The sequence below is a fragment of the Choloepus didactylus genome, chromosome 4 (genome assembly GCF_015220235.1).
Source record: "Choloepus didactylus isolate mChoDid1 chromosome 4, mChoDid1.pri, whole genome shotgun sequence".
NCBI classification, from domain to species: Eukaryota; Metazoa; Chordata; class Mammalia; order Pilosa; family Megalonychidae; genus Choloepus; species Choloepus didactylus.
Genome location: NC_051310.1, coordinates 183,722,605 through 183,737,769, shown reverse-complemented (window position 1 = coordinate 183,737,769; position 15,165 = coordinate 183,722,605). Strand labels below are relative to the sequence as shown.

The 15,165-nt window shown below is 32.1% G+C and overlaps 1 protein-coding gene across 2 annotated transcripts in view; it reads left to right on the top strand.

Moving 5' to 3' along the window:
• MDGA2 (MAM domain containing glycosylphosphatidylinositol anchor 2) overlaps nt 1–14,599 on the top strand; it is a 1,012,098-nt gene extending 997,499 nt beyond the window's left edge. For both annotated transcript variants that reach the window (XM_037834933.1, XM_037834934.1), the window contains 2 exons: nt 8,829–8,934; nt 11,548–14,599. In XM_037834933.1, coding sequence (XP_037690861.1) covers nt 8,829–8,934; nt 11,548–11,636 — 195 coding nt within the window. In that variant the 3' untranslated portion in view covers nt 11,637–14,599. The remainder of the gene's footprint in view (nt 1–8,828; nt 8,935–11,547) is intronic.
• Nucleotides 14,600–15,165: the final 566 nt, after the last annotated feature.

The following is a 15,165-nucleotide window of genomic DNA, read 5'->3' as shown; positions in this document are numbered from 1 at the left end:
ATCCTAAAGAGGGTATCTCCTTGAAATGGAATGAAAGGAGTTTCATAGGGCAAAAAAAACATTAAAACAAAAACAAACAAAAAAAAAAAAAAGGAAGAATGACAGCTCCAGCTCCAAGTTTGATGTTTCACTATTGAAGAAAGGAGTTGTTTTTCTTTGTGATTTGGCCCTTCTCAGTCCATTACATCCTGTTCTCAGAATTGTTTGTTTAATAGAAGGAATTTCAAGGGAGTGAGTTAGTCTCTTGTTACCAGGAATCAAGGAGCCAGCATAAATTTGGAGCCAAAATTTTTTATTTTTCTCTAAAGATTATCTGCAGTCTTAGGATTTTGCATACTCAGTCCACAAAAAGACATGTACAAGGATGTTTGAATCAATTAGTCATAATGGTCCGAACCTTGGAGAACTTCTCTCTCCATTGTACTCAGCTCTTCTCATTCCAACCGAGGTATCAGCCAGGGTTTGCATAGCTGATGTCTAATGTAGTCATCATTTTTGGGGCTTTTTGATCCTTTTTGTAGAGCCATGTTTCCATATGGTTTTCCATTCTGCCTGAGTGTTTCCTGTAGTACGGATCTGCTGAAGAATAAATCTCTTCACATTTTGTATGTCTGAAAAAGTGTATCTCACCTTCAATTTTGAAAGATATTTTCTCTGAGTATAGCATTCTTGTTTGATAGTTTCCCCTGCCTCCTTTGGAACTTTAACAATGTTGTTCCACTTCTTTGCATTGTTTTCATAGATAAACCTGCTGTTACCCTTATATTTGTTCCTCTGTATGCAATGTGACTTTTTTCTCAGATTGCTTTTAAGATTTTCTCTTTATCGTTGGTTTGAGAAATTTGATTACAATACACTTTGATATAGTTTTCATGAATCTTCACATGCTTGGGGTTTCTTGAACTTCTTGGATCTCTGCTTTTACAATTTTTATTAAATTTGAAAACTTTCTGATTAATGTTTGTTTAAATATTTTTGACCCCTCCCCCTCCTTTGAAGACTTAAATTGCACATTATAAGGTGCGGTGAAGGTATTATACAACTTTTCTTTTTCATCTTTTAAATGTGTGTGTTCTCTTGATGTTTCATTTTTTTTCTGCAATGTCTAATCTGTCTTCAATCCTATTCAGTGTATTTTCATCTCAACCACTGTCCTTTCCATCTCATTAAGTTCAATTTGAGTCCTTTTAAAATATTTCCATGTCTTTACTTAATATTTTTAACAAGAGAAGTGCAGTTATAAAAACTGTCTTAATGTCTTTGTCTGCTAAAGCTAACATCTGTGTTGGCTCTTGATTGGTTTCAATTGATTGAATTTTTTTCCTCATTATGGGTTATTATTTTCCTACTTCTTTGCATGCTTGGTATTGTCATTGGATGCCAGACATTATGCATTTTATCTAGTCAGGTGCTGGACATTGTTTCATATTTCTCTAAATATGCTTAAGTTTGTGGGTGTAGGTAAGTCAATGGTAAGCAGTTTGATCCTTTTCAGTCTTGCTTTTAAGATATGTTATACATTTAGTCTGGGGCTAGTTATTCATCACTATTGAGTCAAGATTCTTCTATTTACTCTATCCAATGCTCCATGAATTATGAGGATTTTCAGTTTGGCTGGTGAGAACATTCACAGTCCTAAGTGGGACCTTCTGCAGATCTCACTGCAATCTTTTATTTTTTGGTATTCTGCCCTGCACATTCTGGCTGCCTTGATCTCCTTCAACTCAGTTCCATCTCTTCAACTCAGGTTTTCTACCAAAGTGCACCTGGGCTCCTCTGCTTGCAACCTGGCCTACAAACACTCTCAAGGTAGTAACAGGGCAGTCATAGGGCTCACCTTGTTTGGTTCCCATCTCTTGGGCATCTCTGTCCTTCATTACCACATGTCCACTGCCCTGAAAACCATTATTTCATATATTTTATCCAGTTATTTGTTTGTTTCCGGTGGGAGGATTAGTATGGCTCCTGTTACTCTATTTGGGCTGGAAAACGTAAAAAAGCAGACTTTGAATCATTGCATTTCTAAATTATGTAAGTTACCAATGGAAAATAAAGATAAATAGAATTTATTTTTATTTTGTATCTCTATGTACTTTCTTTCCCTAATGTAAGTCTAGGTCCTGTGGCCCAGACTTTTATTTCATAAATCTTGATTCTTTGAGGAAACATGAAACACACCTATATAACCCCACCCCATTTCCCCATTTTAAAATTTTTATTTTGTTTTTGATTTTAGTATTTTATTGCTTTGAATTGTTTTAGATAAAATATTTTTTACTCAAAATCATTTCTACCTTATCAAGTTTTTAAAAGTATTTGCTTTGGTATTTAATACCTACAGGAGAGCATGGTAACAACTGTAAAAAATATATTAACTATAAATTAAGCTGTAAGAAGTTTTAATAGCTATTCAAATGTAGTTTTATGTCATTCTAGGTTGTCTTTAATTCAAGTGGAAAGCATATGTCTTACCTTTTTGGTTTTAAATGGAATATAATTGATCTTGAGCCTTGTTTCATTGATACTTTATGCTGTTTTATTTGTTTGGAGCTGCATGTCATTAAATTAGTTTGATATATAAGCCTTTTTAAAATTAACCACTTGCAAAGTCCTTTGTTTGATTATTTCCAATCGGTTTGCTTAGCTAAAAAAAAAAAAAATCATTGTATAGGTATAGTACTTTTCAGGGCAAATAGCAGTTTAATGCAATAGATATTTCTTTTGAGGTTCTTTTTCTAGAATTATTTTAGAATGATCACGCTTGAGATAAAAAGTATGGCTTTTGTTTTTGTTTTTTTTTTTTTTAATTTGGATTTGTAGGAATTAGGGCTAATTCTCCAGAAAATAAAATAAATGGTGTGTTAGTCTTAGAATGTCACTTAATTTTGCGTCCTACAACAAGGGAAATATTTTAACCAGCCCTTTTAATGCTTTGCTTTTTCATAGTGTATTACCAATGTTTTCCAGAAAGAAAAATATAAAAAGATGTCATGATCCACAGAATACAGACTTTATATATTCTTAACTATAAGTCAAAGGGATTCTGTAAATCGTTTACTCTTACATTCCACCTTCCATGATTTAGAAATAGATTTTCAGACAATTGATCATACATCCACAAATGCTTAACACTGGATTATAATGCTCTTGTTGCAACATGCTGCCTTTATGTTAATATAACTAATCATAACAATAATCTAGAAAATACCGTCCTCATTGGTAGAAATTACATGCTCATGTAGTTATATATCTGGCATTCTAAGTCAAATTTCAGGGTAAGTCATAGAAGTAATGATGGCTCCTGAAGTAACCATTGAAAACCTTCTCCAATGGGAGCACACAATGAGGTCTATTCCTTTCTCTCTTTGCCAACAGTCAAAATTCCATGTTAGTTCAGATTAGAAGCTTTGACAGCCAATTGACATTTACCCCACAAACTGGACTGGCAGAGTCTTGTGAAGTTAAACTCACTGTTAGTATTTAAGATCATTTCCCAGGGGAAAAGGCCATGGCCATTTGCTTCATCTACTATATTGTCTCTCTTCAAATCTCTTTTGGAATGGGTAAGGATGATTCAGTAATTTCCTGAACCAGTAATAGAATAATGGTAACATTATTAATGATAATGGCTATATTCAAATTTATTTATAACCTGAATTTTTTCTAAGTAATAAACTGTCAATTTTCAAACCAAGTTCAAGTTCAGACTAAACTAAGTAATGATCAAAAAGTGATTTACCTCTGCCAGGAGGAAAATATGTTGTGAACATTTGCATAAGGCACCATGAATGTTGAAGTCAGATCATCAGAAGTACATTTTGTTCTTTGATTCCCCCAAGTAATTGTACTGTCTGCTTTTATTCAGTAGCACTACATGTAGCTCTCCTCTTACTGAGAGATTATACTTGAACACATGCTTTAATAGCATCAACTATATCTTTCTGTATGCCTTTATATGCTTTTATATGCTTTAAAGCATTATAATGCAGATAAACTGTCAATTGATGAAACAATTCTTTGTGAGGTAATTCTAGCTAACAAGTGCACACAAAATTTTTTAAATTTTCTTTTCAATTTACCAACAAGGAATTAATATTTTGTTTATGTAGTGTTTCTTGCATATTGAGTTTACTGAATTGCATATGCACACTATGAGAAACATTAAAATTTTAAACTTGTCACTTCAGATAGTGGAAAACATATTAAATAATATCACTGTGATTGTGTGCAAAGAACAGATTTTGCATAATTTGATTCCTCTTCTAAGAGACTTAAACTTCAACAATTTCTCCAGTGGTATCTAGATGCAGTTAATTCCTTCTTCAAGCAAATTAAACCAAACACATTTCAAAAATACTTAAGAGAAAAAGAACATGGTTTTATCCCTTATAATATAGTAGTAGAGTCAGAATCATAATGGGAATTCATAAAAATATGATACAATTTAACTTCCTAAGGTAGAGAGTCATTCTTTAAGAGAAGATAATTTGTGCTTTTTCATTGCAAACACATATATTCGTAGTTGAGATACATCATGTTGTAATGGATTGTTGTAGTTTATCATCTTTATATTTGAGAAAATGATGTTTGTCACCAAGGATTTATTTTTACAAATATTTGAAAGTTTACCCAAGGTACATTCTTTAAATTTAAAACCTATGGATTTTATTTCTGTAATCTACCTCATGTCAAAAGCAATATAAAGGAAAAAATAACTCTAGATCTTAGTCTACAATCCTTTTATAAGTCTATTGGAAACTGAAAATTCAGTTGCAATAATTCAAAGATATAATTGGATTTGGAATTCAGAACATAAACAGAAAAATGCAATAAATACATCTTTGTGAGACTGAAGACCAGTTAAAAAACAAACTATATTTTCTCTATATCAAAACTTTAAGAGAAATTAAAAGAAAAAAACAAACTGCCCTTGACCTTCTCTTTTTTCCTGTTTAAGAAGGACCCTGAAGAAGACTACAATATTCTTCTGGCTTATCGGATTTGATTCCCTATCTTCACAAGTTACAAATAAATATTATAAGTGCTAATTATAACTGTACCAGGAGTTTGATTGTCAGACATTATATTTCTTATCATCTCTGCAATAACTACTAATCCCTGCTTTATTTGAACATCATATCTGAAACTCCTGCTATGCTTAAATAGAAAGTAATCAGCACATTTTATTCACTGACAAAATGTATTATCCATAACTGTAAGGGTAAATGTAAATAATAGATTTATAAATATAAATCTAGTTTATAAATATAAATTTTTATAATTTATAAATTATAAATTTTGTATAAATATATATCCATTATAAGTTATTACTATGATACTTTATTCATCCAGGACCACTAGGGAATGAAGTATTCACATAAAGAAATATTCTATAAATAGACAGCCCTCTGTACCTATGACAATTAAACTTCTGTTGATTGATAATTTGCTAATCAGCCAATGGCATTCTTGTAGTCAAAATTTGCTAGCAGACAGGCAGCATGCATTAAATTACATCAGTCACTCTACTCCTGATGTTTACCCCTGAAAGATCCCCAATACACCTTCTCAGTCTTGACACAAACCAAGGTGGCAAAATCCTCATAACCTCTCTTCTTGGAGACCTTTTTATTTTTAGCACAAGACTAGCTCCAACTTTCTGTTTTTATATGAAGCTTCTTGGGGAGACAAGAAGAAGGGGAGGAAAAGAAAATTAATAGGAAAAGGAGTTATTATTACTTAAAAGGCAATAACAGAAGAAACTTTGAAATGCTTTGAGCAAGGGCGAGATCATTCCGATTAAAATATGGCTTCCCATGGAAAGTATATTTGAAAAGTTCAGGAGTTATTTTCATGATTTATGCATGATATTTTGATTATTTAAATAATCCCATTATTTTATACTGACTCCTGCCTCCAGGTAATAAGAAATTACTAGGTGAAAATAATTACATATTTTGAATTAGAAAAACTGTGGATAATTTTATCAACTACCTACTTCTATATAGCTGAAATGGAATTCTATGTACCCCCAAGCTTGTTTCTCCAGCATCCTTCCCAATGAAAAGTTTACAACTTCGGCTTCATCTTTTGTAGATTTCATGTGTGAGCAGGTGCAGAACATTCTAACCTGTTATTAGACTCTTCACCCAAATTTTACCACCCCCAATGAAGCATATGGAAATGCAATCCCCTTATCTTTCTCATGGCTATACTCTATTAGCTGGGATAACTCCTTTTCCTTTCCCACTTCCCACATCCATCTTTTAGAATTAAAAATTAAAAGAAGTTTCCATTTTACCATACCAAGTTTCTTGACTGAAACATTCTCATTACCCTTTCACTCCAGAATTAAAGCTTGATCAGGAGGCATAAGTCAACAATGTATTCCATTCAATCCTTTAAGACACCTGTTTAAAGGAAAAATTAGTTCTCTGGTGATGACACCGCTCCACTTTCATCTAGCAAATTATTAGCTTTGGGGCTGAAGTGACAATGTGTGATTTTATGGAACCGAACTCATAATTAGCAGGAATCTTTGAGTTCTGACACTATCCAGAATGACATTCCATTAGCATTGTTATCTGCAGGAGAGAAGAGTCACCATCACCTGAGTGAAACTAAGAAGGGGGGTGGGAATAACCATTAATTTATTCTAACAGTAATACCTGCTTAGTGGCACACATCAAAAAAAGAAAGAAAGGAAGAAAGAAAGAAAAAAGAAAATGCACACAAATGACTCATAAACCCACTGGTAGGAATAAAATAATGTGCTTTTATATATAGGGGCATTTTATAAAGATCTTAAAAAAATCATGTGCTGTAAATGTGCATAGTAATAATATGAACTGTACTTGTCTCAGCCTTGTTCATAACAGCAAAAAAAATTAATGTCTAATCATAATAAAAGCATATTGGTTAAATAAATTGTTACATCCTTAAAGTGGAATATTTTGCAAAGATTACAATTATTTCCTTTTTCCATATTCAGTGCTGTTTAATGTTTATGCCATCACTTTGTTTTTTTCCTAAATCCTTACTTTTGGGTATTTGTGATTTAAAGAGTTCTTTGAGTGGTTTTAGCCACTTGCCAGATACCTTCTCAAACATCACATTTCATCAAAAGTCAGTTACTATTTCCAGGCAGCCTAAGTAATACTTTTCTACTCATTCTATCTGAAAGCTGAGAATTCAAAAACTGCTGACTTGGTCTTAAATATTTGTCTTCTGGACTGCCATTTTGCTTTACCACCAGTCATACAGGACACTGTGTATGCTTTTCAAAGAAAAACCTTTGGATGATCTCTATTAATATACTTATCTGAATATAGGTAAGTCGGCAACCCTCTTGACACAAACAATAATAAAAACATCTCAAACCTTTTTCTCCTATCAAAATCATGAAAATTATTCCATCTTCTGAATTAAGTGGGAGACATGAACACAATACAAATTTGATAACTAATGCCTCTCCTTACTACTTGGAAATTTCCATTAATAAAAGAATTATGGTAGCACTTCAGTGAATAATGGATCAATTTCTCAAAAATCACCTCAAATTTGTCTTTAAGGAGCCATAATAAGATACTTTAAAAGGCACACAAAAACAAAACAGTGGCATTGACAACAATAAAGTTTCCAGTATGGAATTTCTGTTTGGGATGATGGAAAAGTTTTGCTAATAGATGACAGTGATTGTAGCACAACATTGTGAATGTAATGAACACTACTGAATTATATATCTGAATGTGGATAAAGGGGGAAATAATAGATGGTATATATGTTGCTAAATAAAAATTAAAAGTATGAAATAGATTTTCACTTTATTATGGTAAAATAAGGCTAGAAATTCTATAAAAATATGCAAATATGCTTGATGTTGGAAACAGTTATTTATTAGACTAATTTTTCTGTAGAAATATCAAACTAGATATTTAATTTTGACATGGAGATATTTTTCTTGTTTTATAATCCTCTAAATGCTTAGGTTGCCTAATAATATTTTAGTATACAAAGGATTGAAAAGTTTTGGCTCATAAGGAAGATTGCTTCTATAACAATAAAATAATAAAAATTTGCCATTAGTCCTTATAATTGTCCTTGTGCCCAGAATTTAGTAATCAAGGCCATTTTATTTCATTCCTCTATTCTTTTAACACTTGCATCAGTGACAACTGCTGATTCCAGATGCTGGGAGTTCAAAGGCCTCCCAGTGGAAGCGCAACGTAAATAGACCTATAAATTTCTTTCAGTATTTAAAAATAGAGGTCAAAAGTGAAATCAAAAAGGTAATCATAAGGCAAATATAGGGACTATGTGGAAGTTATTCAATCTGTGTGCAAGAGAGCAAACAATTTCACAGAGTAGTAAATCCTTTTCTGGGCTTGACAAACATAATACTACTATAAAGAATCCAGAACTGGTTGTTCCCTAAAAAAATTCCAGAAAACTAGTGTTATGAGATATGCCTAGGGAAAATTAAAGGGAATCTATTTCATAAAAGGACTGCTCAAATAAAAATTCTTCCTTCCCCCTCCCTGAAAATGAAAACTGATAAGATTTGTGGTGGCTGTTTTTATCATATTATTCAATTGTTTAGTTTTGTTTTTAAATGAACACAGACTTTTGAAATGAAAATTATTACTATGTAAGGAAGATCCCGTTATTGGTTTTAAGAAAATTTTTTTGTAAGTAACAACTTTGAAAGCCATCAAGAAAAAAAAGATATCAGGTTTACTGATAATTTTGTTTGCCTCCTCAATTTCTTAATAGAAATTGATCTGCAAATCAAAGCTGTACATTTAGATTTGTTTCATTCATGTTTGTAGCTCATTTTTGAAGGTATTCGAGGTCCTGGCATAGAAGGGGATATTGCCATTGATGATGTATCAATTGCAGAAGGAGAATGTGCAAAAGAAGACCTAATGACTAAGAGTAAGTGTCTTTTCTGGGAGTGGTTTGATGTGATGCTAAAGTAACTAATATTAAATTAATATATTATAATTAAAATACTAAATTTATTTTCAGTTGGCTTATTTATCACTTTCTTGTATCTGAGCCCCTAATATTTTGAAGTTATTTTAAAATCAAAGTGTTAAATTCAATTGTAAGCCTATTTGACCAAGATAAAGTAAAAGTAATTTTGATTTAGGTGTATGCAAGGCAAGCACACTTTGATTTTTAGTTAAAATTTTTTAGTATTGTTTTATTTTTTTTATTTTTTTATTTTTTTATTAAATGTATTTCAATAAAACTGAATTAATAGTATTGTTTTAAATTTATATTTATTTAAGAGTTATTTTAAATTTTTATTAAAATGTTTGGTGAAGCCATGTACTCAACACATATTTATGTAGCCATAGCTGTTTTTATGCCCCCAGTTTATGAATATATTTCTTAGTTCTAAATTTTGCCAACCATTTTTAACAGATTTGGTATGATGAAGAAACTTAGGATATACATTAAATCACAGAATAAAGTTAATTTTTCTGATATAATCAATTTCCTTCTGCTGGCATCCCAAACCTGTTTACTAATATGTATCTTGGCTTTTACCCTGGTTTGAATATTATGGATGAATTGTATCTGCATATTTTATTTTTCACCACATGTCCATATTTTTCATAGAGGAGATATAAATAAAAAAATGAGAGGGAGTGCAGAAAGCATCAGAATCATGTATTTCCTAAAGTCCTCATCTCCATATTATCTACTTGAACTTGAGAGATCTAAAATCATTCTGTTTAAAAATTCCTCCACTGAAGAACTTCTCCAGGCCTATTTGGCATCTTTAGTTTTACGGTCTTATGTACCAATCAGCTAAACTTACATTCATAAAAATTAATTATTTAGCATATACACAAAGAAGCATAAAAACTCATATTCTATAAGTCTAGAGCAAATCAGAATCTTTGTTAATTTAGAGTTTTTAGTGAGAAATTATATCAGTCTAGATGTTGGAAGTCAACAACTACCCAATGATTGCTCCTACAAACTGAACTGACTTCATTTTTCAGCATTTTCAAAAGCAAGTTTGATCAGAGTTTTCACTGCTATGATTAGACTTAACATTTCTAATAACTGATTTACTAAAAATTTCTCCCTATTTTTGACTAATTTTGCTTTAGAAAGCTAGTAGCTATCACCAAATGAACTAGGTTTTTTTTTTTTTTTAAACAGAAAAGCATGCATTCTCCTCAAAGAAAAATGGGATTTCTTTTCTAATTTTCACAATATGAATCAATAACAGTAACATTATATTAACCGAAAGTAGTTAACATTTTATGCAGAAATTTTACATTTTGATAATTTAGTAACTTTAATATATTGTAAGTTAGTTTCAATAGATTGAAAGAGAAAGGCAAGAAAGCATAATTTACTCCCTAGAGGAGAAATCAGAAGTGGTAAGAGTTATGAAAATCCATAGGGACTGTGTGTTCCTTTTAAACTAGTAAATCCAGAGAAGTGTGTGGGTGTTTTTAAAAGGATATATCTACATGTATTGGAAGTATTTTTATTTAGCTACTGTGAATCACGGAAAAGAAACAGTATTAATAAAATAAAAATATTCTATTTGACATGGGGAAATATTCTGTTACTTTTTATCAATTTATTAAGCAATCTTTTATTAGTCACATTTTAATGAATTGTTTGGTGAATATTAAATTAATATTAATTTCTAAGTACAAACCATCTGGAAGCTAAAAAATTTCTTCTAACTTCCCAGACCTCTAACCCTTCCCAAGCAGTAAATGGTTCTATGGCACATACCATCAAGAGCTGGGATTGTATATATATATTTCCAGATACCTGTTCTCTCCCAGGTGAGAGCCATTCTGTAACTTAAAGCAGGTTATGAATTATTGGGTATGCCAGTTTTTGCCCTCTTCTGTAAGGTGTACATTCTGAGATGTATCACCTGTAATGAGGCTTTAACTCCACTCTCAACTACAGCAGTTTTCCCAAGGCAGATTGGTAGAAGGGATTTTTTTAGACAGAATGACATTTCTAAAAATCAGGAGAGATAATTATTAATTCAGTTTATAGGTAATCATCTGATCTAAACATAGATATTATACTGGTTATAGTGACTAATTTCACTACCCGTAACAATCCCCTCCTAGTTTTCAGCAAAATCAGTCTTCCTCCCAATCTTCAAGCTTAAACATTCTTGGATGCTGTGGGGAGCGAGGGGGGAAGCTCAGCTTTTAGGGTTTCTGAAAATCTTCTCAGGGTGCATGATTTCATGCTGCTGGCAGAACTCAAAAGTTGAGCTCAATTGCAAACTCACTCAAACATCTTCCTAATAAGAGTTTAGAGCAATTAATCAATCTAAAATCTGCAACTGTTTTTATTTTCTCAAATGTCTAACCATATATTCAATTTATTTTCCTTTTTACTTGCCTGGAAATGAAACTGTTAAATAAAACAACAGTGTTTTCCATATACTGAAGTTATTTTTCTTTACCAATGTTATATTGGTGGTTGCATGGAATGCTCATTTTTCTTTTTTTGGTGTCTTTTGGCATTTATTTTCCTTATCTTTAGATTCCGTTGACGGTGCTGTTGGGATTTTAGTACATATATGGCTTTTCCCAGTTATCGTCCTCATCTCTATCTTAAGTCCTCGAAGGTGACCTTATCCTGGCAGAGGCTATAGAAGATTCACCAGGCACTGGCATGAAGAAAGAGTCTTTGTAAATGGACATTGAAAAAACAATCTACCAAAGATTCCTCCACTGACTACTGACTCAAAAATAAAATAATAAAAACAAAAATTTTTTAAATACTGGGGATAAAAAGACATCATGGAAGTATAACTTATTCCAAACTACATATAAAAGATAATCTTGACCTGAGTAGAGAAGAGACCTTCAGGTGCTTCTGTGGCTAGAAAGATTTCAGCGTCATCTGGTTGAACTCTGGAAAACAAAAACAAAAACGAACAAAAAAAGAGCTATAGAAATCCTTGTCAAAGCACAAAGTCATGGCTGGTTTTGTTTCAAATGAATAGTTTGCTTGTTACCATGGAAACCTAATGGCCTGCCAACAAAAACCTCACTGTAAACAGGGTATGTGAAGAGCTGGCGTTTATTTTCCTTTTCAGAAGGTTTTACGTAGAGAATTAAATAAATGTAGGCCCTTTTACCTTCGGCTGTTACCCTTCCTTGAGAATAATCTGAACTGAGAATTTAAAACATTCATGTTCCTACCCACTTTACCCCCTTCTCACCTTTATTTTGTTTTTCTCCTCCCATGGCTAAGCTAGATGCTCTCTCTTTTTTGCATGCACTATTATCCAGGATGGTAAACCTGGGCTTACATATTACACAGGCTTATCGGAGTTTGCTTGCGGCCACTTGAACACCCAAACTAAAGTCATCTGTTCCAATGAAGAAACCAAACCACCATCTTTTATAAATTGCCATGGAAACCAAGTGCCTTCAATGAAACAAGCCTGAATAATTTTCAACTCAGAAGCTTGCACTAAGAGTGGTTTGTGTAAAACTATTTTATAAACGAAATGCAGAGCCTAAATGTGCAAATTACAGGCAAGACAACAAAGCCGCTTCTGAAGAAGAAAGGACCGAAGCTGCTGCGTAAGCCCGTGCAGACGAGATATTTGTTGTTTAACCTTCTAGACAGCCATGGCCTTTCAGCTTATTGTCCATTAGAAAATAACTTCCATTGAGAACAGACATGGGAGCAACACTTTTTCTTCCAGGTTACTAAGTGGGTCAACCAGAGCAAAAGATTGTTAAGATAATACTTAGCGCAGAAGGTGGTAAAACACAAAAGTGATTTCTTACTCTAACCTCCATTTGAAATGAAATTGGCCCGAGCTTTAGAGGGAACAAGAAAATGTTTGTGATTGCAGTGCATACAAACTCTACAGTGGAACTGGGCCTGAAAATCTGGCTTTATTCTAAACACGGAGGGTAATATGCCTCTGCCCTTTAGTCAGACTCTGTGCAAATTGTGAAATATTATTTTATTATTTTATCAAGATTAAAAAACACTTTTACAAAAAAACAAAAACCTGTAAAAATGATTTTGAGCTACCTGAGGACAAACCATATCTTTAACCAGCCAGTTTTCCAATGCATTGTAAATTTCACTTAAACCTGTTGGTTATGAAAATTTGAAGATCTTTTTCCTTAAATTATCTCAGCTTTTAACTTCATTTAAAAAGACTTTTGTCTAAAGAAGAATATTATTATTATATGTTCTTTCAGCACCCTAAGATTTAAAAAAAACTGATTATGCAAGTAATTGGATATAATTATTAAATTATAACATTTGCAAATATTATTATAAAAAGCACAACAAAATGTAGTGGAAAATGACAAGGCTTGATTTTAAAAATAAAAAAAATTCTGTAGAAATGTTTGTGCAAATTCAATAATTCAACTTCAAAGATAATTTTACAGCTATGTTCAATAAAGCCTCTTTCCAGGTAAGGAATGTTAAGCAGTATGTGTGTTTGTTGAGCAATGTTCACTTATCACCAAAATTGTTAGCTATATAATTTATCAGTCATGTTTCCATGGGATAAATCTTCAGTGCTTCATACCCATTAGTGTCTGCAGGAAGAAATTTCAATAGGAACTCCTCCCATATTTGTAATACTTGCCAAATATGCTAAACCTTTGAAGGTAAAATAAGAAACAAATACGAACTTGAAATTTAATGTGTATTTTCAGTCAGTTGAGGAGGGGACCAGTCTGAATATCTAGGTAGTGATAGAATTGAGCTATACCAAATCCTTTCAATAAACAGAATAAACAGATATGATTCATAAAACATTTTAATAAATTAGGCATATTGGAAAATTTCAAAATTTCAGTCACCCATCTATTTTATCAAGCCAAAGAAATTCAGTAACTGCTATCTGGGACTCTTAGCTTAACATTTCCTAAATCTTCCTTCACCCTGACTTCCATTTGATGTGGTTATTAACCACTTCTCTTCACTATCCTATATTTGTAAAGAACCCTTTTTAATTGATTTTTCTTCTCCTCATTGTTGATTATATCAATAAAAATGTTTTAGATCTAGAGAGAGGGATAAATGATTGCCACCTTCTTTCCTTGGTCTTTACGTTGATTTGAGTGAGGCTTTTACTGAAAACTACAAAATCTATTTTCAGAATATTTGAATGTATGTTGAATCCTTTCCAGAGAAATAACCAGATCTCCTTATTTTCCTAAGTAACCCTGCGTAAAGAAATTGTAGTAAGTGGAAGTTTCAATCCTCCTAGTAAGCATTTATAAAATACTAGTCTTTTCTTAACCTTTCAAACAGTAAGAACATACAAAGCTTAAAAAGTTCATGAGAACTGGCTGGTCTACAAAAATTAATCTTGATTAAATTTTTGAGAAATTGCAGATGAATGTGAAGAAAAAAGCAACAATTAGAAGATTATGTGCAAAGCAATCTATTTAATGAGATGGTAATAAATGAAATGTCAATCTCAAGTGAGTTCTGGATTATTTATGTAAACCAACAAATTTAGAATTAGAATCAGTGTTTTTCACTTCAGTTCAAATGTTGTCACTTTAATTGAGAGTAAATGGATAAAATTTCAGGAAATTTTAAAAGGTTGGGATAAATGAAATGTAGATTATATTACGTAACCTCTTCTTTAATATAAGTAATAATAATGACAACTTGAGAGCACTTACCTGTTTGCCAATTGTTTTCCCTTTTCCTAAAGGTTTTTGTGTTTATTATGAGTTGGACTGACCAACATATTCTCCTTTTCATTTTTTGCTTTGATAATATATTTAAAGTTTAATTGATGCCAGTGTTTTTTGTTTTTATAGGAAGGCATCAGGCAATGGAGCTTCTAATTTTCTGGGAGAAAGATTATGCCATGTAATTGTGTACTACTACCAGTAATTGATCCAGATTAATTAGGAGCATTACTCTATTTCATCAGTTTCCTTGCATTTTAACATCTTTGCAATCAGGATGCATTTTACAGTTAAGGCCTATTTTAAAAGCAGATGAGAGCATTTCTGTGTAGTGATATATAAAATAATAGTACATTTTACAATTGATGACAGTGCTATTGACAAAAGTCACTGAAGTTGCCAGAAGTGCCAAGTAATGCCTAATATTACTACTTTTCAACAGCCCCCAAAGCAAGAAAAATATGCCCAA